This window comes from Musca domestica, unplaced genomic scaffold (assembly GCF_030504385.1).
Source record: "Musca domestica strain aabys unplaced genomic scaffold, Musca_domestica.polishedcontigs.V.1.1 220, whole genome shotgun sequence".
NCBI lineage: Eukaryota > Metazoa > Arthropoda > Insecta > Diptera > Muscidae > Musca > Musca domestica.
Window position 1 is genome coordinate 260001 of NW_026712263.1, and position 23479 is coordinate 283479.

A 23479-nucleotide genomic window follows, 5' to 3' on the forward strand; every position below is an offset into this window, starting at 1 on the left:
CCGTTTGGTCTTCTGTAGGAAGTGGGAGAAAATTTGGTCGTCTATAGGAAATACAGGATCAATTGATCTTCTATAGAAAATAGAAGACCATTTGGTCTTTTATAAGAAATACAGGACCATTTGGTCTTCTGTAGAAAATAGAAGACCATTCTATAGAACAATATAAGACCGTTTGGTCTTCTATAGACAATAGAAGACTATTTTAGAAGATCCTTTGGTCTTCTACAGAAAATAGAAGACCATTTGGTCTTTTATAGACAATAGGAGACTATTTAATCTTCAATAGAAAACAGAAGACCATTTGGTCTTCTATAGAAAATAGAAGACCATTTGGCCTTCTATAGAAAATAGTAGACCATTTGGTCTTCTTTAGAAAATAGAAGACCATTTGGTCTTCTGTAGAAAATAGAAGACCATTTGGTCTTCTGTAGAAAATAGAAGACCATTTGGTCTTCTATAGAAAGTATAGGACCATTTGGTCCTCTATAGAAAATAGAGGATCATTTGGTCTTCTATAAAAAATAGACCACCATTTGGTTTTCTATAGAAAATAGAACACCACTGGGCCACTACAGATGAAAATAGTAGACCATTGGGTCTTCTATAGGAAATATAAGATAATTTGAGCTCCTATAGGTAATAGAAGCCCATTTGGCCTTCTATAGGAATTAAAAGACTGTTTGGTCTTCTATAGGGAACAGAAGACCATTTGGTCTTGTTTAGGAAATAGAAGACCATTTGGCCGTCTATAGAAAAAATAATAACATTCGGTCTTCCATAGGAAGTAGAAGACTATTAGGTTTTGTATAAAAACAAGACCATTGGGTCTTCTACAGGAGATAGAAGACCATTGGGTTTTCTATAGGAAATAGCAGACCATTGGGTCTTCTATGGGAAATAGGAGACCCATATGGTTTTCTATAGAAAATTTAAGAACATTTGGTCTTCTATAAGAAATTGAAGACCATTTGGTCTTCTATCGGAAATTAGTCTTCTCACAGAAAATAGAAAATCATTTGGTCTTCTATAGAAAATAGAAGACCAATTTGTCTTCTACAAGAAATTAAAGACCATTTGGGTTTCTATCGGAAATTGAAGGCCATTTTGTCTTCTATAGAAAATAGTGGAACATTTGGTCTTCTATAGAAAATGCAGGGTGAGATGAAACAAAACTGCAACCAAATTCAGACTGCTGTCATTTTTAAGCCACTCGTCCGACAGCTGTTTAAAATTACTCCAGTGACAGCTAGTTATATTGTTTACAAGCGTGCAAAAGTATTTTGGTGAGAATTTTCCAGAAAAAAAGTTATTCGTAATGGAATTCAAGCGTGATAGTGTGATTTCTTAATATTTGGCTGGAAAACCACCAGTGGCTATCGTTGGAGCACTCCAGCATTTAAATGTGAATAAATCTATTTTTGTGTCTCATACCATCACTCGTTACCGTGATACTGGTAGCGTAGCCAGTAGCGACGTCAAGGATGTGGACGGAAGAAAACAGCAACATCTGCAGAAATGGTTCGAAAAGTAAAGAAGCGACTTGAACGAAACTCGCGTCGCAGTGGCCGAAAAATGGCCCTTGAGCTGGACGTATCGCAATATTCCATTCGGCAAATATCGAAACATCAGCTCGGGGTAAAGCCATTGAAACCCGCGTCGCAATGGCCGAAAAATGGCTCGTGAGCTGAACATATCGCAATATTCCATTCGGTAAATATTAAAAATAAGCTCGGGGTAGAGCCATTGAAATTCCAAAAAGTGCAAGAAGTTACACAGCAACAGAAAGAAGATAGACTCAAAAGAGCTAAAGAGTTGCTTCGCTTGGCCGATAGTGGTGAACTGCCGAATTTGGTTTTCTCCGTCTCCGATGAAAAAGCATTCGTTGTCCAGCAGTTTGTATTCGTTGTCCAGACCGAAGCATCAGAATAAATGCCGAATATTATCGCGAAAATATTCCGGAGGGTGTATTAAAGCCTTGGACACGCAGACATTTTGGCCGCAGACCTTGGAAATTCCAGCAGGACTCCAGGCACCATCGCACTCACCAACCAAGAATGGTTACAATATGAGGTTTCTCGCTTCATTTCCATCGCACAATGGCCACCAAAATCTTCGGATACCAATCCGTTAGACTATTGTGTCTGAAGTATTTTGGAAAGCAGGGTTGGCACTAAAAACTAACAAGGTGTCGATAACCTCCAGCAAGCGCTTCGCCGGGAATGGACCAAAATACCGCAGAGCAACATTCGGGCAGCATGTGACGGTTCCATTTGGCCGCTTAAAGGCCATAATTCGTGTCAAAGGTGACCAATTTGAACAAATCTAAACTTTTTCTAAAATGTGATGCTATTTCCGACATTTTTTGCTTTCATTCAATAAAATTTAAAAAAAAGTAAAAATTTTGGCGTTTGGTTTTGTTGCAGTTTTTTTATCTCATCCTGTAGTAGACAATTTGGAAAACTAAACTTGAAAATCTCATATAAACGTTCGCAATCTACCGAGAAACTCATCAAAAGTGTTTCTTAATTTTTGTTTCTTCTCTTCCATTTCTCTGAAAGACCTTGAAAATTATCGATCAAGTGCCTCTGGATTTAGAGCAAATTAAATTGTTTTAATTAAAAGAAAAAATCTTTCATTTCACTTCACTTCTTGTGTTTATAGGAATTGCAAATTTCACAAAGAAAATTTCCAAAGTTATAAATAATATAAATCACAGCAGCCAAACACAAACAGCCAACCACCCACCCTTATCATTTGATTGAAGAATGGCTGGCTGATTGGCCGACCATCACAAGTGTTTTCCTCTCATGAAAAAAAAAAAAAAAAAACATTTCAAAATGAATTTTCCCAAACAGCGCATTTCAAAGAATTTTACGTCAATATCTGCGAATTGCTTTTTCTATTTCCATCTTTCGTGTCTTTTTTTTTTAATCGTTCTGCTCTATACTACAATGTTTTCATTTGGAAACAAGAAGTGTGTTTCTTTTCAAATTTAGCAACAGATAGACAGTCTGCCTGCCAACCGCTCGTGGGAGCTGATGATGATCAATTAATGTTATAAATTTATGGAAAAATTAAAAATAAATGGAAATCAAATGAGTCATTTGACAAGAAGCTGGCTGCAGATATTTCAAATCTGGAATCGGAAGAGAAAATATTTGGTATATGGGGTGTTGGAAATTAACTTTTTTTTTACTAGCCAAAAATATCATTACCAAATAATGGTAAGCCATTCCAGTATCAGTGATTACTTACAAAGACCCAAGTCAAGATTCTCATTACCAAATAATGGGTTAATTAGTACATTTTGCTACCAGTAACTAATTATGACTACAGAGGGTTATAATAATTTTATGGCTACAGAGGGTATATATCATTTGATACGGCCAAAATGTGCCTCATCGAAATAAAGGTTTTAGACTCTAAATAGATCTTATTGGACCAAATCCTTTCAGGACATTTCCTTCCGTCTGTCTGGCTGGCTGGTGCGCACTCTTGAAGGGAGTGTCCGATTTGGTTCATCGTAATATTGTTATCAAACTTAGATCAAGTTCGGAGATGGGCAATATCGGTCCATTCCTCCTAACCCATAAAAGATCGAAGTTAAAAAAAAAAAATACTTTACAGCGTAGAAACAGTAAGGATAATCCGATTTTGCCCCAACTTTGCAAATCTTAATATTTGCATCAGTGCTAGGTCAGATGCGAAAATGGACAATATCGGCCCACTCTATCAAGTACCTCCCACGCAAGGGGTCAAAATTTTGAATAATTACAACGATTATAAAATGTGATATAAGAATCTGATTGTCTTCAAATTAGACACATCCCAATATTTTTTTATTAAACGAAGGTCTGGTGTTAAAATGGAATATAACGCTCCACTCCTTCTGGTACCTCCCCCACAAAAGGTCAAAATTTTCAAAAAATATATTTTGTGCACAGAAAGGGAAACTATTTTGCTCCAACTTTGCAAATCCTTATATTTGCATCAGTGCTAGGTCAGGTGCGAAAATGGAGAATATCGGTCCACTTCATCAAGTACCTCTCCCATACAGGGTCAAAATTTTGAATAATTACAACTCTTATAAAATGTGTTGTAAGGGCCCGATTGTCTTCAAATTTCACACATCCCAATATTATTATTATCACAAGGTCTGGTGAGAAGATGGAATATATCAGTCCACTCCTTCTGGTACCTCCCTCACAAAAGGTCAACATTTTGTATATCCGTGAAGCTCATAAATTGCGAAATTAACATCCGATTCCATTCAGACTTGGCACATCGCAATATTTCTATCAATACAAGATCTGCTATAAAGATGGCAGAGATCGGACCATTCCTTCTGGTACCTCCCCCACAATAGGATCAACATTTTGAATATCCCTGAATTTTGAATATCCATAAAGAGCGAAATTGATATCCGATTCCATTCAGACTTGGCACATCGCAATATTTCCATCAACACAAGACCTGTTTCTAAAGATGGTAGAGATCGGACCATACCTTCTGGTACCTCCCCCAAAAAGGGTCAAAGTTTTGAATATCCCTGAAGCTCATAAAGAGCGAAATTAACATCCGACTTCATTCAGACTTATAACATCGCAATATTTCCATCAACACAAGATCTGTTATAACGATGGTAGAGATCGGACCTTTCCTTTTGGTACCTCCCCCACAAAGGGTCAAAATTTTGAAAATCCCTGAAGCTCATAAAGAGCGAAATTGATATCCGATTCCATTCAGACTTGGCACATCGCAATATTTCGATCAACACAAGACCGGTTATAAAGATGGTAAAGATCGAACCATTCCTTCTGGTATCTCCCCCACAAAGGGTCAACATTTTGAATATCCCTGAAGCCCATAAAGAGCGAAATTGATATCCGATTCCATTCAGACTTAGCACATCGCAATATTTCGATCAACACAAGACCGGTTATAAAGATGGTAAAGATCGAACCATTCCTTCTGGTATCTCCCCCACAAAGGGTCAACATTTTGAATATCCCTGAAGCCCATAAAGAGCGAAATTGATATCCGATTCCATTCAGACTTGGCACATCTCAATATTTCTATCAGTACAAGATCTGTTATAACGATGGCAGAGATCGAACCATTCCTTTTGGTACCTCCCCCACAAAGGGTCAACATTTTGAATATCCATGAAGCTCATAAAACGCGAAATTGATATCTGATTCCATTCAGACTTGGCACATCGCAATATTTCCATCAACACAAGACCTGTTATAAAGATGGTACAGATCGGACCATTCCTTCTGGTACCTTCCCCACAATGGGTCAAAGTTTTGAATAACGAATAACGACTATAAAATCCGAAATAGACATCCGGTTCTCTTCATATTTCACACATCCCATTATTTATACTAACACAAGATCTGCTGCGAAGATGGGATATATCCGTACACTCCTTCTGGCACCTCCCTCACAAAGGGTCAACATTTTGAATATCCATGAAGCTCATAAAATGCGAAATTAACATCCGATTCCATTCAGACTTGGCACAACTCAATATTTCTATTAATGCAAGATCTGTTATAAAGATGGTAGAGATCGGGTCATTTCTTCTGGTACCTCCCCCAGAACGATTATAAAATCCGAAATAAGCATCGGGTTCTCATCATATTTCACACATCCCATTATTTCTACTAAAACAAGCTCTGCTGTGAAGATGGGATATATCGGTCCACTCCTTCTGGTACCTCCCCCACAAAGGGTCAAAATTTTGAATATCCCTGAAGCTCATACAGAGCGAAATTAAAATCTGATTCCATTCTCAGTATTTCCATCAACACAAAAATGGTAGAGATCGGACCATTTCTTCTGGCACCTATCCCACAAAGTGTCAAAGTTTTGAATAACCAAACCGATCGTAAAATCCGAAATTTCTTCTAATACCGCACCCACATAGGATTCAAGATTTTAAAAAACAAAACGCTAAAAGAAAGCGAAATAAGCATCCAACACTCTTCAAATTTAATACGAGATCTGTTGTGAAGATCATATATATCTACAAACCCCTTCTGGTAGCTCACACACAAAGGGTCACAATTTTCAATACTTTCACCTGTCATGTATTGCGAAACAAGTCGGCGATTCTTTACAAATTGCTATATCCAAATATTTCTCTCAACCCGAAACCTGCGATGAATATGGAATTTATTATTTCGCATGAAATTGGATACAAATGTTCGATTATCTTGTTATTTTGCCCACACCAATATTTTTATCTGAATTAGATGAAGTATAAAAATGGAATACTTCGGCGGACTATTTTTGGTACCTCGCGCACTTTTTAACATTTTCTAAAAATTATCACATATCTCATATGGAGTTAAGGATGTAACCAATATAGTCGAAAACTGACACATCGGAATATTTATATCATATTTATTTAGGCCCGATACGAAATGGACAATATTGGCCCATTCCTTCGGAACCTATTCCATAGAGGGTCAATAATTTGAATAATCATGACGCAAGTCAAAACATATTTAAATAATCGAACATTAGCTGAGAGTATACATCTGTCGGCTAAACCGATTGATACTTTTTTAACTTTTAGTTTTTATTGGATTTATTCCCATCCCAGAAAAGTATATCTCTACAATTATTTATAGGTCTCAGCCATATCTTGCATTATCGTGCGCAATTCACATTGAAAGTAAAATTTTATATTTTTTTCCATTTAATTATTTTTTTTTTGCATATTAATCATCATTGTTTTTTTTTTGTTTCTTTTGTCTTCCATTTACAGGATCAGTACGACAATTTAGCCATACACACAAACAAAGGCATTGAATTCTTGGACAAATATGCAAATTTTATACGTGACCGTTTAGCGATAGAAACAGAATATGCCGCCAAATTGAGGTAAGTCATGTCTCTCCATACAATACTTTTGTTTTTTCTTGTTGTTATTAATAATTAAAAATTGTCGATGAATTACATTAGTCATTCAGTTACAACAAAGGAGGAACTACAGCAACAACAAAAATTACAAAATTAAAAAAAATATACATATATTCTTTATTCACTGAGTGGGCACTGAAATCTTTTTTTTTTTATAAACTCAGAACTTCCATATCTGACATCTATATCAAATTTCAGGATTTCAGTTCTATTCTTTATTCAGAATAAAACCAGTAGAGAAAGCCTGAAAGTCGGACGGGGCCGACTTTATGATACCCTACACCACTTTGCTAATTTAGTAGAGCTGCGCATAACAATTAAAAGTTTTTATGGGAGAATTCAATCATACACGCTATGATTATAATTATTAATTAAAGATCAACGGGCTAAATATGCCGAAGCATTTGTATCTTTTAAATTCGAACTTGTATTGCCCATTTGGTGCACAATTAATTTGAAATCGGATAAAAATATATATGGGAGCTAAATCCAAATTGGAACCGATCTCGATAAAATTTAGCAAAGATATTTCTGAGCTGTATTTGATATATTTCCCTGAATATCGTTGTTACGGAGTGCATATTACGGCTGTGGGTAACAAATATGACAAATCGGATGAACAGTATATATGGGAGCTATAGCTATATCTGAACCGATCTTCACCAAATTTGACATACTAGCTTCTAGACTCAATTCGGTGCCAAATTTCATCCAAATTGGGCAAATATTAGACGTTTGGTGCACAACCAAAGGTAAATCGGACGAAGTTATGTATGGGAGCTATATCCAAATCTGAACCGATCTCGATAAAATTTAGCAAATGTAATTCTGAGCTGTATTTGATATATTTCCCCAAATATTGTTGTTACAGAGTGGATATTACGGCTGCGGAGGACAAAAATAAAAAATCGGATGAACAATATATATGGGAGCTATAGCCATATCTGAACCGATTTCGATCAAATTTGGCATACTTATTTTCAGGTCCAATCTGATCATACGTGCAAAATTCCATACTATTCGGACTGATATTACACGTTTGGTGCACAATAAAAGGAAAATCGGACGAAGATATATATGGGATCTATATCTAAATTTTTACCGATTATCTCCCAATTTCAATGGGGTTCGTCCTTGGGCCAAACAAATGATTTGTGCAAAATTTCAAAAATACATGGACAGACGGACGGACGGCAGACGGACGGACATGCTTAAATCGACTCAGAATGTGATTCTATGCAGATCATCAAAAGGAACTATGTGTCTATCTCGTTTCCTTTTGCCTGTTACAAACAAATGCACAAAGACATAATACCCTGACCACCTTGTGGTGTAGGGTATAAAAATGAATGCCTGTGTTACCTTTAATATTGTTATTTAAGAAGAAAATAACAGAAGCCTAAAAGCATGCTCTGCCCTATTGAAAAACATAACATTTAATTAGGAAAACTTCAAATCAATTATCAATTGGCTGAATTCAATTGATAAGAACATTATCAAATACTCAAAAAGCCTATATTGTTACAATGGAATATTTCTGTATATGTTTGTTCAAATTTCAAGAACTCCGAAACATTTGACGACACTCAATCAATTTTTTATTCAAAAATTGATTTTTTTTGAAGTGAGGTTTTCAGGAATCACAAGATTTAACAACTTTGCAATAAAGGATGATTATGACCCTAAACAATACAAATATCTCCACTCGATTGGAATCAACTTTACTTCTCATAAGTTATGAATGGGGGTTAAATACGGCTGAGATTTCGCAATACTTGGCGCCTGAAGAGACACACATTTTTAAGTTAAAAATGTTCATTATAAAGAATTTGTTTCTATCTTTTTATTCATAACAGAAAATTATACTTTTTAAGGAATGTCAGTATATTCGACCAGAGCTTACCAACGTATGATTTTAGCGAAAAGTATGTAGACACCGTACTAAAAAATAGTATTTTGCTGTAGTTCATACGTCTCATGGCATTTGGAATCGATCTATCTACCCAGGCGGTTGTTACACACGAAAACTCTAGAAGGAGGTATCCGATTTGGCCCACATTTCGCACAGTAATTCTTCTGCCAAATTGCATCCACACCTCCCCTCGCAAAAGATCAAAAGGATTTTTTTTCTATTTTAAAGCACAAATTTTTTATAAAGCGTAGTTAGAATCGTATTTAGTTGAAACTTCGCATCTTGTATTATGTTATCCACCTAAAACGATATGAGATAATCGGTCCACTTCTTCTGACACCTGAAACACACAGGATACAAATTTGAAATCAACTTAACTACGACAAAATGCGAATTGATTTCCGTATTACAATAATAATATCGCCACTAGATTTGAAGTAAAAATGATATACAGTGGTTCCTCATCCTGGCATTCCCCCCCCCCCCCAAAAAAAAAAAAAGAAAAAAAAAGAAAAAAAAAATTTTTCAAAAGAAACAAAATCGTAAATCTCATAGAAATTAAAAGGAGTATCCGATTTAATTGAAGTTTCGAACATCGGAGTATTGGCTAGGTGCAAAAATCTTAAACGTTGCGTCTCAGTTCCTCTAGTATCTCCCTAAACATTTTTAGTAGCCATAATAATACCAATCCTACAACAGAGTTCACACCAGATCCATATGTTTGTCCCCGAAAATGGAAATTCATATCGAAACTAAGCCAAAGGGGCCTAACTAGCAAAAAATGAAGTTTTCCATACAAAATTTACAAAAAAAAAAAAAAGAAAAAAGTAGCCGTTTTTTGAGGGTTTCACCGCCAACTTCTTTGCGTCCCGGCTATGGGATATTTCAGTACGTTCCTTCTTGCACTTCCTCTACAAAAGGTGTACACTTGGAATAGTAATAACTCTTAGGAAAATTGAAATTTCTGTCAATATGGAAAACAGGTCCGTCCAGTTCATCTGGCACCACCACTATAAATATCAAAGTGATGTAATATTTGAATCCCGCTAATAACGGACAATATCAGCTCACTCCTAAAATTTCAAACAAGAATATGCATAAAAAAATGAGTCAGTGTCCGATTTTTTTTTTCAAAGTTCACGCCCATGTCATTTTCGCAAATAATCAATATTAGTTCACTCTCTTTCGCACTTCCTACTTCGAGGAAAAAAATTAAAAAATCTCTGAAAAATAATTTTTTGTACATCTCCATATTATGCCCATGTCAGATCTAATGTTACAATAGAATATATCGGTCCACTTCTTCTGGAACAAAAGTTCCAACATTTCCAGAGAACGATCACCTAATAAAAAGCGAAGTTAGTATCCGATTGAGTGCATACTACATGAATCGTTATATTTGTATCAAGTTCACTCCTTCTCATACCTCCCTAAATTTGTTGAAAAATCATAGTTCTCAAAAATGAGCTTGGTGTCCGATTTTCTGCCAACTTGGCACATTTTAATATTCCCGCTCATATTGTCTCCAGTTAGAGTTGTGCCAATCTACTTCGATCGAACGTACTAGTTCTTTATCTAGTTCCGTGGGCTCCGGTCGTTTGTATGAAAACTCTGCGTATGAGTGATATGGAATTTACGAAATCACTTATACGTTTAGGAACTGGTTTACTGAGCTATGGATAGTAGATTAACACAACTCTAGTGTCCAATTTGAAGATGGACTATATCTGGTTTTTCCTTGTAGTACCTCCCTCTTTCTAATATCAGATTTTTGAAATCAGCTAAATCGAATATTAAGCGCATTGAGTATGCCTGGTATCAATTAATTCTTAGTTCAAAGCACAATGTGGAAATTCATGGCTTTATATATTTCCCAGAGCCCAATATCCAATGGTTAAATTAAATAAAATCCGAAGAACCTAAGATAGCTCCCAAACATATTTAGAGCCCAAAGGTATCTCAAAAATCAAAAACTTATTTAATTCACCATTCAGATTTATTATATGTTTCGTTAATCAAAATTTTGCCGATAACAACCCACTTAGTAAGCGATACCAGTGTTGGACTTGATCCAATCCAAGTAGCTGGTGACACGAGTAAAGGCAGCTGGGTAACCCTTGGCGCAACCGGCCGACGAACCGAAGGAAGTCAAACCAACTTGGACCTTGGAGGATTCCAAAACCAATGGGCCGCCAGAATCACCGTTGCAGGTAGAAACACCACCGGGAGTGGAGACACAGATGTTGGAGGCAGTGACAATGGATGTACCATAGGTGGCGGCACAGACAGTGTTGGTGATGATTTGCATACGGGCCCATTGCAAGTTGTTGGTAACACCGGAGGCAGAGTCGGAGATCTTGCCCCAACCGGAGGCGATGGCATAATCACCGGCATAGGTGGAGTAAGAGCTGGCAATGGCGGGCAATTTAACGGCTTGGATGCGGCTGGTGTAGGAGACAGAGGGGATCTTGATCAAGGAAATGTCGTTCTTCAAGGTCTTGCTGTTCCAGCCAGAGTGGATGATGATGTCGCTCTTGGCAACGGTGTGGGTGACTTCAGCGGAGGTACGGACGGTGGCGCCCAAGTAGACGGTGACGGATTGGATACTAAACAAAAAGAAAAATAATTCAATACTTGGACGGCATATTCCAAAAAAATCGAATACATACCCATCGGTACAGTGAGCAGCAGTCAAAACCCAACGATTTCCAATCAAAGAACCACCGCACCAGGCCGAGGACAAGGCGCTGACCTTCAAGGAAAGACCAACTTGGTAGGGGAATTGACCAACGGTGGCAGTGTTGCCATTGGTAATACGACCCTCACCCTCAATGACGGGCACAACAATGTCACGTTGGTAAATCTCCTCGGCGGAGACGGCGACCAAGGCCAGAGCGAAAATAATCAAGAATTTCATGGTGCTACTGTACGAATACAACTGCTAATTTTGCATAGATCGGAGCAGGGTTTTTATAGGTGAAAAACCTTATCAAGTAGCATATTTTGATTACGATTTTTTTTCACAAAAATGTTGCGAACAAATTCCAAATCGATGCATTTCAAAATTATCTTCAGATTATTTTGATAATTTTATTTTAAAAACTTAAAGTGTTTTTCCAAAATAAAATAAAAAAGCATTGACGCATTTCTGGCAGACGTTTGGGCCTCAGTTAAATATGCAATCAGAACAGAAATAATAAAAATAAACCCTCCCCATCAAGATAATGCCATTCCGCAGTATTCAATTAACTTGCAAAATTCTTAATCTCCTTCTATCAATTTGGGATTTCCAATGATAACTCCACGAAGAAAACAAATCAAAACAAATACTAGACAAAAAAGAACATTGCAATTTGTTTTATCAAGACCTGCATTGGTAGTACCTGGGGCTATTTGAGAATTTAGCAAAAATTATTTTAGATAGTAGCTGACGCCTTGATAAGGGCAGCTATTGGCCTATAAAAAGCCTAACCGGACCCATGACAAACCAGCAGTTGTATTCGTACAGTAGCACCATGAAATTCTTAGTTATTTTCGCTTTGGCTTTGGCCACCGCCTCTGCCTTCGACTTGAGAGCCGAACATGTGGAATCCCGCAACATCATCATGCCCGTCCTGGAGACCGAGGGCCGCATTACCAATGGCAACACTGCCTCTGTTGGCCAATTCCCCTACCAAGTTGGTCTTTCCTTGAAGGTTAATGCTTTGTCCTCGGCCTGGTGCGGTGGTTCCTTGATCGGCAATCGTTGGGTTTTGACTGCTGCTCACTGTACCGATGGGTAAGGATCCGATTTTTTGGGGATATATCATCCAGCCATTAACTAAATGTCTGTGTTCTGTAGTATCCAATCCGTCACCGTCTACTTGGGTGCCACCGTTCGTACCTCCGCTGAAGTCACCCACACCGTTGCCAAGAGCGACATCATCATCCACTCTGGCTGGAATGCAAATACCTTGAAGAACGACATCTCCTTGATCAAGATCCCCTCCGTCTCCTACACCAGCCGCATCCAAGCCGTTAAATTGCCCGCCATTGCTAGCTCCTACTCCACCTATGCCGGTGACTACGCCATCGCTTCCGGTTGGGGCCGTATCTCCGACTCTGCCTCCGGTGTCACCAACAACTTGCAATGGGCCCGCATGCAAATCATCACCAACACCGTCTGTGCCGCCACCTATGGTACCTCCATTGTTACCTCCTCGAACATTTGCGTCTCCACCACCGGTGGTGTTTCTACCTGCAACGGTGACTCTGGCGGCCCATTGGTTTTGGAATCCTCCAAGGTCCAAGTTGGTTTGACTTCCTTCGGTGCTGCTGCCGGTTGCGCCAAGGGTTACCCAGCTGCCTTCACTCGTGTCACCAGCTACTTGGATTGGATCAAGTCCAACACTGGTATCGCTTACTAAGTGGGTTAAACGACATATTTGATATGAAGTAAACTGACTATTTAATATTATAATAGAATTTTTTGTTTGTGGATTTGAAGTTAATACGAAATTCGGGTGGGGAAATAATATTGATTCAGAAAACATTGGGAAATACGGTGCCCATTGCGGTGCAATATTTTGGACCAAAATGCCATCAAGGGGATCCTTTTTTTTTCAAAATATGGTTAAAAACTCCCTTTAACTTCTCAAGAATTCGCTAATACTATGATACATAAATACATATAAGGTTTAAAGCCGTACTTCATGGAACTTTGGGTAAAATTCTCCCACAAAGCATAATATTAGAAGGATGATGTCAAAGAAAATTCTATTCTTCACAAAATTTCACTGTAGGTCACCAAAGAAAAGAAATCTCAGAAATCCCTTTCGAGACAGTGCTAGGTCAGGTTCGAAAATGGGCATTATCGGTCCACTCCATCAAGTACCTCCCTCACAAATGGTCAAAATTTTGAATAATTACAACTCTTATAAAATGTCATGTAAGAGTCCGATTGTCTTTAAATTTCTTACATCCAAATAATTTTATTAGCCCAAGGTCTGGTGTTAAAATGGAATATATTGGTCCACTCCTTTTGGTACGTCCCCCAAAAAAGGGTCGAAATTTTCAATATCAATGAAACTAAAAAAAAAAACGCGAAATTAACATTTATTTCCATTCAAACTTGGCACATCTCAATATTTCCATAAACACAAGATCTGTTATTAAGATGGTAGAGATCGGACCATTCCGTCTGGTACCTCCCCCACACGGGGCAAAACCAGAACGATAATAAAATCCAAAATAAGCATCCGGTTATTTCTACTAACACAAGATCTTCTGTGAAGATGAGATATATCTGTCCACTCCTTCTGCTACCTCCTCCACAAAGGGTCAACATTTTGAATATCCATTAAGCTCATAAAACGCAAAATTAACATCCGATTCCATTCAAGACTGGGTACATCTCAGAATTTATATCAACATAACATTTCTTATAAGCATAGTAGAAATCGGGCCATTACTTCTGGGTCAAAGTTTTGAATAACCAAACTTGATCATAAAATCCAGAATTTCTTCTGGTACCTCACCCACATAGGGTTGAAGATTTTTAAAAACAAAACACTCAGTGAAAACGAAATAAGCATCCAACTCTCTTCAAATTTAATACGAGGTTTGTTATGAAGATTATATGTATCTGCGAACTCCTTCTGATACCTCACCCACAAACGGTCATAATTTTCAATACTTTTATCTGTCATAACTTGTGATAAAAGAAAGAAAAGAAAATTTTAACATTTTCTAAAAATTATTACTGGTCCAAGCCTGGCACATATTTCATATTTATTGAGGTCCGATACGAAATGGACTATATTGCCCCACTCGTTCGGATCCTACTACATAGAGGGTCAACAATTTGAATATTCAGGACAGAAGCCAAAATATATTTAAATAATCGAACATTGGCTGAGGGTACACATCTGTCGGCAAAACCGACTGATACTTTTTAACATGTTCGAATTTAATTTCACTTTGTAAATAGATAAACCAGTAAAGAAAGTCTTAAAGCCGGGCGGGGCCGACTTTATGATACCCTACACCACTTTGCGAATGAGAGAATTCAATCATACACGCCATGATTATAACTATAATTTAAAGTTCAAAGAACAAAATATGCCGAAGCATTTGTATCTTTTAAATTCGGATTTGTATTGCCCATTTGGTGCACAATTAATTTTAAATATTGGAGAAATATGGGAGCTATATCCAAATCGGAACCGATCTCGATAAAACTTGGCAAAGATATTTCTAAGCTGTATTTGAATTATATCCCTGAATATCGTTCTTACGGAGTGCATATTACGGCTGTGGGTAACAAATATAACAAATCGGATGAACGGTATATATGGGAGCTATAGCTATATCTGAACCAATCTTTACCAAATTTGACATACTAGCTTCTAGACTCAATTCGGTCGTAAGTGCCAAATTTCATCCCATTTGTGTAAATATTAGACGTTTGGTGCACAATTCAAGGTAAATCAGACGAAGTTATATATGTGAGCTATATCCAAATCTGAACCGATCTCGATAAAATTTAACAAATGTATTTCTGAGCTGTATTTGATATACTTCCCCAAATATTGTTGTTACAGAGTGCATATTACGGCTGCGGAGGACAAAAATAACAAATCGGATGAACAATATATATGGGAGCTATAGCTATATCTGAACCGATTTCGATCAAATTTGGCATACGTATTTTCAGGCCTAATTTGGTTGTATGTGCAAAATTCCATACTATTTGGACTGATATTACACGTTTGGTGTACAGTAAAAGGCAAATCGGACGAAGATATATATGGGAGCAATATCTAAATTTTGACCGATTATCTCCATTTTCAATAGGGTTCGTCCTTGGACAAAACAAATGATTTGTGCAAAATTTCATCTGTATAGGACAATAAATGCGAAGTGTACTTTGTTTACAAAAATACATAGACAGACGGACGAACGGACGGACGGACATGCATAAATCGACTCAGAATGTGATTCTATGCAGATCGTCAAAAGGAACTATGGGTCAATCTCGTTTCCTGTTGCCTGTTACAAAAAAATGCACAAAGGCATAATACCCTGACCACCTTGTGGTGTAGGGTATACAAATTTTGAAAGTGGTGATGACCGACTTCTTTTTGTATGGTCTGCTATCACTTCTCCAAAATATTTGTCTCCTCCACAAATCTGACTTCATGTCCCTGTTTTCAAATTTATTTCTTTGTACTAATGTTTTGATCTGCATAAATTAGACTTTCTACACCTTAATAACCTTGCAATTTAATTATTGCTAATGTTTTTATTTGTTTTTTCTTTCTTTCAAAAGGCGCTTATAACAAGCCCCCCCCATTTAATGTTCAAAAATTCCATCACAAAACGACATTTGTTGTAGCACAACAACATTAGTGTATCGGTGTGTGTCGGTCAAACCACCATAGCCACCTAAAACAATTACAACATGTAATTGGTTTACGAACTTCAACTTGGTTACTGTTGTGACTGCCGTTTCGACCACTCCTTTTTGTTTTTTCTGTGTATTTCCACATTCAAATATGGAAATGTTGAGTGAATTCTAAGCGAATATTTTTTTTAACTAAAACATTGGCATGAAACACACCTTTGCGGTGAGTCCCTCTCCCCAACTTTATCCCCCTCAACAAAACAAATGACAATTTGAGACATAAAAACTAAATCCCCTCCTTTATTTTTCTTACCCTTCAAATAATTTAGCCCCCATTTGGAAATGTGATATATATTTAGCCTATCTATGCTCACACAGCTACACCCACACGTATAGGGAGAGAGACAGGGGGAGGGTGGACAATAATTTCAACACCATGTATTTTAAGTTAATTGATGAGCGCCACTTGTCCATACGCGTGTCACATTACAAGTTGGGGCTACCTCTCCTCTTCTCTCCTCCTCCCCCCTCGCCATCACCCCGACCCCATCACCCCAAACTTGTTGATATCACACACACTCGACTCAATTAGATAATTGTCCTGGGTTCGTTTACCAGACAAATGGTCTTAGTTAGGTGGCTGGACAAATGATTTTTGTTGTTATTTTGGGCATTTTTCAATCGCTATTTTTTGCCAAACTACTATCTTGTTTTGCTAAAAAAAAACTGGAAAAAATTAGTTCTGTGTACTTTTATTAAAATTGTTTTTTGCTTGGATTCAAGTTTGTTTTGTTTGATATGCTTGCTTATCAAAAAATATTCTTATATATTAAAAATGAACTTCTTTTCTTTATATGCTTATCAAGACGAACTTAAGTATTTGTTTACCATTAGGCTGTCCTAGATTTTTCATGAGTACAATGCGAAAAAAGTTCAGAATTTGAGTATTTTTATAAAGAATAATATTCTAAAGAGAGTATAATCATAGATTAAATATCATTTATGTCTATGGGTTACGGTTTTTTTTGAATTTGAGAACTTAGACGATATAAATATTAGTTAAAACATTGCAGAATGGACCCATATCCTATTTTTTGTGTCCAAAACTATTTCAACATCCCAATATGTAAACCCTAAAAGCCAACAGTGACCTCAATATCTAAATTCAAAATTTTAGATCTATCGATTCTCCCGAATTTAGTAACATTTACAGGGTGAGATGGAAAAACTGCAACCAATTTCAGACTGCTGTCAATTCTAAGCCACTCGTCCGACAGCTGTTAAAATTATTCCAGTGACAGCTCATATAGTTTACCAGCGTACAAAAGCACTTTGGTGAGAATTTTCCAGAAAAAAAAATTATTCGTGATGGAATTCAAGCAGGATAGTGGGATTTCTTTATATTTGGATGGAAAACCACAAGTGGCTATCGTTAGAGCACTCCAGCATTTAAATGTGAATAAGTCTTTTGTGTCCCATGCCATCGCTCGTTACCGTGATACTGGTAGCGTAGCCGGCTCACGTCAAGGAAGAGGGCGGAAGAAAACAGCAACATCAGCAGAAATGATTCGAAAAGTAAAGAAGCGGCTTGATCGGAACCCACGTCGCAGTGGCCGAAAAATGACTCGTGAGCTGAACATTTCATCGCAATATTCCATTCGGTAAATATTGAAAAAAAAGCTCGGACGTAAAGCCATTGAAATTCCAAAAAGTGCAAGAACTTACACCGCAACAGAAAGAAAATAGTCTCAAAAGAGCTAGAGAGATGCTTGGCCGAAAGTGGTAAACTGACGAATTTCGTCTTTTCCGATGAAAAAACATTCGTTTTCCAGCAGTTTGTAAACAAACAAAATGATCGTGTTTGCCTGCCAAAGAGGTCAGTTGAAAATGTGCACCTTCCGCTGCCCACCAGAACTCAAGCGCCGGCTATGGTGATGGTGTGGGCCGCCATAATGGCCGATGGTCGTTCTCCGCCCATATTAATCGACCGTGGCATCAGAATTAATGCCGAATATTATTGCGAAATTATTCTGGAGGGTGTATTAAAGCCAACGGGACTCAGCACGCGGCATCCTAGAATGATATAAAAATGAGGTGTCCGCTTCATTTTCAGAGCACAATGGCTAACAAAATCTGGAGTATTTTGGAAAGCAAGGTTGGCACTAAAAAATGCCAAAGTGTCGATCACCACAAGCAAACGCTTCGCCGGGAATGGGCCAAAATATCACAGAGTAACATTCGGGCAGCGTGTGACGGTTTCATTGGCCGTTTGTTGCTATTTCCGACATTTTTTGCTCTCATTCAATAAAATTTTTTTAAAAAAGTAAAAATTATGGCCTTTGGCTTTGTTGAAGTTTTTTTTTTTTTTATCTCACCCTGTATATTACGTCTGCAGGACTTTTGGTATTGAAAATGGGCCATGTAGGTCCACGTCTTCGTAAAGCCCCCATATAAATTCCGATATTCGGTATTTTGATGATTTTAGCGACATTATTAAATTTGGTATTTGAAGTTCGTAATGGATATTGCAGCCTAAGGCAGAAAATTGTCTGTGCAGGTTCACGTCTTTGCATAGCCCCTATATAACGGTACCTCCCTATATTCGGTATTTTCATGATTTTAGCGACATTATTAATCGGAATTGTTTCAAATTTGGTATTTGAAGTTCGTAATGAATACTACAGCCTAAGGCAGAAAATTGTCTGTGCAGGTCCACGCCTTCGTATAGCCCCCATATAACGGTACCTCCTGATATTGGGCATTTTGATGATTTTAGCGACATTATTCACCGGAATTGTTTCAAATTTTGTATTTGAGGTTCGTAATGGATACTGCAGCCTAAGGCAGAAAATTGTTTGTGCAGGTTCACGTCTTCGTATAGCCGCCATATAACGGTTCCTCCCGATATTCGGTAGTTTGATGATTTTAGCGACATTATTCATCGGACGTGGTTTAAATTTGGTATTTGAGGTTCGTAATGGATACTGCAGCCTAAGGCAGAATATTGTTTGTGCCGGTCTACGTCTTCGTATAGCCGCCATATAACGGTTCCTCCCGATATTCGGTAGTTTGATGATTTTAGCGACAATGTTCGCAGGAATTATTTCAAATTTGGTATTTGAAGTTCGAAATGGATACTGCAGCCTAAGGCAGAATATTGTCTGTGTAGGTTCCCCTCTTCGTATAGCCCCCATATAACGGTACCTCCGATATTCTGTATTTTGATGATTTTAGAGACATTCATGGGAATTGTTTCATATTTAGTATTTGAGGTTCGTAATGGATACTGCAGCCTAAGACAGAAAATTGTTTGTGCAGGTTCACGTCTTCGTATAGGCCCCCTATAATAGTACCTCTCCACGTCATCATTTAGATCCTAATATGACGGCAGCATTTGGTATTTTTTAGGTTTTAAAAGAATTTTTAACGGATTTTATTTTTTTTTTCAAAAGTGCCAAAATCGTTCCAAATGGTGGAGGGTATCTAAAGATCGGCCCGGCAGAACTTACAGCTTTTTACTTGGTTATAATAGAGTATTAATTTCATTTTTACCGCTACCAAAAAATTGTAGGAAATCCATTATTTGGCAAAGAGTTTTTCAGCTTAACTTGTGATGCAACCAGTGAGACTGATAATTGCCAGTCTCCAAACAAAAAATACATTAATTTATTTTACATTTTTCCTTTGTTTTTTTTTCATTCCCTTGCATTTTGTGAACCCCCCTTTTCGAACATTTCAAATATTATGAGGCGACATTTTTAGTTCTATAAGGAAAAAGATAAATAGTAGCAGCTAATTGTTTATGGACTTGAGAGCAAACAAGTTTCTTCGAAGTGTCGTTGTGGTTGTTGTTGTTGTTTTTGCATGCAACCATTTGTTGTGTGTTTGTGGTCAAATCGGTTGAATCTCAGCTGTGCTGTAGTTAGTTATTTTGTCATTAGAACTATTAACGCTCGCTTTTCATTTGTCCGCTGTTGATTACTAAAAATATAGCCAAGCATGTGAATTTTGTGTGCACTGCACAAAGAGATCGTAACTATTGTAACCTTGAAGTTTCCACAAAAAGACAATTCAAAACTGAATCGAATGACAAGAGGAGAGGGGGATAAAGAAAACCATCCTACAAACACAATTAACCGCCAAATAATAATTTTATCCATTTTTGGTTTTAAAATAGATTTTGGCAGGGGCCAGCATACCACCATGCTACATAGTAGAGTGGTGGCACCAGCGGCAAAATGACGCCACCAACGAACGAGCGAGTCAAGATTTTTATTATGAACACTTTAAAGTGACAGTTTAAAGTGGTGGCATAGCTGCAATTGGTATATAGCTGGCTTTTTAGTTGGCAATTGTTATGTTGCGTTTGTGTTCGGCGCAACATTATAAGCGGGGGCTTCAAGTGATGGGTACATATATATTTTTTTGGGCAGCAGAAATATTATCATGAAATTTTTCAGTGTCATCTTCTGTTGAGTTTCAAGTTTATTGAAGATTTTTTTTTTTAATATGACAGTGAACGGGACCGGGCACGTTTTGCTTGGCTGGTAATTAAAATTCCATTTCAATCTTAATTTTTGGACATACAGGGTGAGATAAAAAAAACTGCAAAAAAGTCAAACGTCACAATTTTTATTTTAATTTTATTGAATGAAAGCAAAAAAAAATTCGGAAATAGCATCAAATTTTTAGAATACGTTTACATTTGTTCGAATTGGTCACCTTTGGCACGAATTATGGCCTTGAAACCGTCACACGCTGCCCGAATGTTGCTCGGCGGTATTTTGGCCCATTCCCGGCGAATCACTTGCTTGAGGTGATCGACACTTGGGTATTTTTATACCCTCCACCATAGTATGGAGGGTATATTAAGTTTGTCATTCCGTTTGGAACACCTCGAAATATACATTTTAGACCCCACGAAGTATATATATTCTTGATCAGCCTAAAATCACTGTAGCTTGCGAACGAATTGAAGTAGATTGATAAAATTTTACTCAAAAGTATATTATGTCTGGTGGACTTTTGCTATTGAAAATGGGTCATGTAGGTCCATGTCTTGGTATAGCCCCCATATAACGGTACCTCCCGATATTCGGTATTTTGATGATTTTAGCGACATTATTCCCCGGAATTGTTTCAATTTTAGTATTTGAAATTCGTAATGGATACTACAGCCTAAGACTGAAAATTGTCTTTGCAGGTCCACCTCTTCGTATAGCCGCCCATATAACGGTACCTCCCGATATTCGGTATTTTAATGTTGTTAGCTACATTATTCAGCGATTTTTTTTTTAAATTCCCATTTGAATATTGTAAAGGGTTATGACAAAAGTTACCTATGCAGGTCCATATCGTCGTATAGACTCTAATATAACGGCTACATTCGGTATTTTTATGATTTTAACAGAATTTTTAACGGATCTTATTGTGTTTGAGATTTACCAAATTCGTTCCAAATTGTGGAGGGTATTCAAAGTTCGGCCCGGCCGAATTTACAGCTGTTTTACTTGTTTAGTAAAATACTCCAGACACAATAGTCCAACGGAATAGTCTAGAAATGAAGCGAGGAACCTCATTTTGTAACCATTCTTGAGCGGCCGTGACGTGCTGAGTCCTGTTGGAATGTCCAAGGTCTACGGCCAAAATGTTTGCGTGCCCAAGGCTTTAATACACCCTCCAGAATATTTTCGCGATAATATTCGGCATGTATTCTGATGCCACGGTCGATTAATACGAGCGGAGAGCGACCATCGGTCTTTATGGCGGCCTACACCATCACCATGGCCGGCTCTTGAGTTCTGATGGCCAACCGAAGGTGCACATTTTCAGCTGACCTCTATGGCGAGTAACGCGATCATTTTGTTTGTTTACAAACTGCTGGACAACGAATATTTTCTTATCGGAGACGGAGAAAATCAAATTCAGCAGTTCACCACTTTCGGCCTTTTGAGTCTTTTTTCTTTCCGTTGCGGTGTAAGTTCTTGCACTTTTTCGAATTTCAAAGGCTTTACCCCGAGCTCATTTTTCAATATTTGCCGAATGGAATATTGCGATATATTCAGCTCACGAGCCATTTTTCGGCCATTGCGACGCGGGTTTCGATCAAATCGTTTTTTTACTTTTCGAACTATTTCTGCTTATGTTGCTGTTTTCTTCCGTCCACTTCCTTGATGTCGGGCTACCCTAACGATAGCCACTTGTGATTTTCCAGCCAAATATTAACAGAAATCACACTATCCCGCTTGAATTCCATCACGAATAACTTTTTTCTGGAAAATTCTCACCAAAATGCTTTAGTACGCTTGTAAACAATATAATGAGCTGTCACTGGAATAATTTTAACAACTGTTGGACGAGTGGCTTAGAAATGACAGCAGTCTGAAGTTGGTTGCAGTTTTTTCATCTCGCCCTGTATATCAAACTTACTTTCCAACCTTGATCCAAATTTAAAGTTTTTAGCTCTATCCGTTCACATAATACTAAATGGTACCAAATTAGATGTTAAGTACCATCTTTTCCTAGCCTGAAAGTTCGAATTTCCAAAAACCCCTTGGTGTACAACTATCCTGAACTCCATCCGTGACCATCATTCCAAATTTCTAAATTCCAGCACCACCGGTTCATTACGATTCCAATTTGTACCAAATTTAATACACATAAATACGAATTTCCAAAGCTTTCTACATACCCCAGTCCTACACTCCCCGAGTGATCTCAATAACAAATTTTAGGATTCTAGCTCTGTTGGTTCACCCAAATACAAATTGTACTTTATTTAGTACATATAAGTAGAATTTTCCAAAAGTACCTACATATCCCAATCCTATACTCCGACAGCAATCTTATTTTCAATTTTCAGGATACCAGCTCTATTGGTTCACCCAAATTCAAATTTTACCAAATTTAGTACCATTTAATACACTCAAATACAAATTTTCATAACTACCTACATCATATAGTGGTCTATTGCACTATATGTTCAAATTGCAGGATTCCAACTCCTCTACTGGTGCACCCAAAATTTTAATGGTACCAAATTTAGTATTTTTTAGTATTTTTATTTTAAAACATGAACCATCATCATTAAAAAACCAAAAAGGCAAACAACAAATAACAATAATTCCCAGATTATAAATTTTATTTGAACGGTAGCAGGTTGTCATATCTTATCTTATTTCACAATTGCCATATCATTGTCTGCTGCTGCTATTGAACCCAACAAAAATTCCCAATCATCAATCGTTCGA

At 37.4% G+C, this 23479-nt stretch overlaps 3 protein-coding genes across 10 annotated transcripts in view; 2 read left to right on the plus strand and 1 right to left on the minus strand.

Annotated features, from left to right (window-relative positions):
• Nucleotides 1–23479, plus strand: part of LOC101898157 (formin-binding protein 1-like) — a 222696-nt gene that overhangs the window by 142824 nt on the left and 56393 nt on the right. For all 8 annotated transcript variants that reach the window (XM_059123082.1, XM_059123083.1, XM_059123086.1 and 5 more), the window contains exon 3: nucleotides 6779–6894. In XM_059123082.1, the coding sequence (XP_058979065.1) occupies nucleotides 6779–6894 (116 nt within the window). The remainder of the gene's footprint in view (nucleotides 1–6778; nucleotides 6895–23479) is intronic.
• Nucleotides 10852–11795, minus strand: LOC131802688 (serine protease 1-like). Its single transcript, XM_059123093.1, has 2 exons — nucleotides 11515–11795; nucleotides 10852–11451 (listed from the first exon to the last, which is right to left on the minus strand). The coding sequence occupies exons 1-2, from the start codon at nucleotides 11760–11762 to the stop codon at nucleotides 10887–10889; spliced, it is 813 nt and encodes a 270-aa protein (XP_058979076.1). The 5' UTR covers nucleotides 11763–11795; the 3' UTR covers nucleotides 10852–10886.
• Nucleotides 12310–13309, plus strand: LOC109613222 (serine protease 1). The gene is made up of 2 exons (XM_020037832.2): nucleotides 12310–12623; nucleotides 12687–13309. Exons 1-2 carry the CDS (start codon nucleotides 12325–12327, stop codon nucleotides 13249–13251), a joined length of 864 nt encoding a protein of 287 aa, XP_019893391.2. The 5' UTR covers nucleotides 12310–12324; the 3' UTR covers nucleotides 13252–13309.

Coding starts and splice junctions, on each gene's coding strand:
- LOC131802688 (XM_059123093.1), bottom strand. CDS start 11,762: ATGAAATTCTTGATTATTTTCGCTCTGGCCTTGGTCGCCGTCTCCGCC. Junction 11,452..11,514: donor GCTGCTCACTGTACCGATGG/GTATGTATTCGA, acceptor CTTTTTGTTTAG/TATCCAATCCGTCACCGTCT.
- LOC109613222 (XM_020037832.2), top strand. CDS start 12,325: ATGACAAACCAGCAGTTGTATTCGTACAGTAGCACCATGAAATTCTTA. Junction 12,624..12,686: donor GCTGCTCACTGTACCGATGG/GTAAGGATCCGA, acceptor TGTGTTCTGTAG/TATCCAATCCGTCACCGTCT.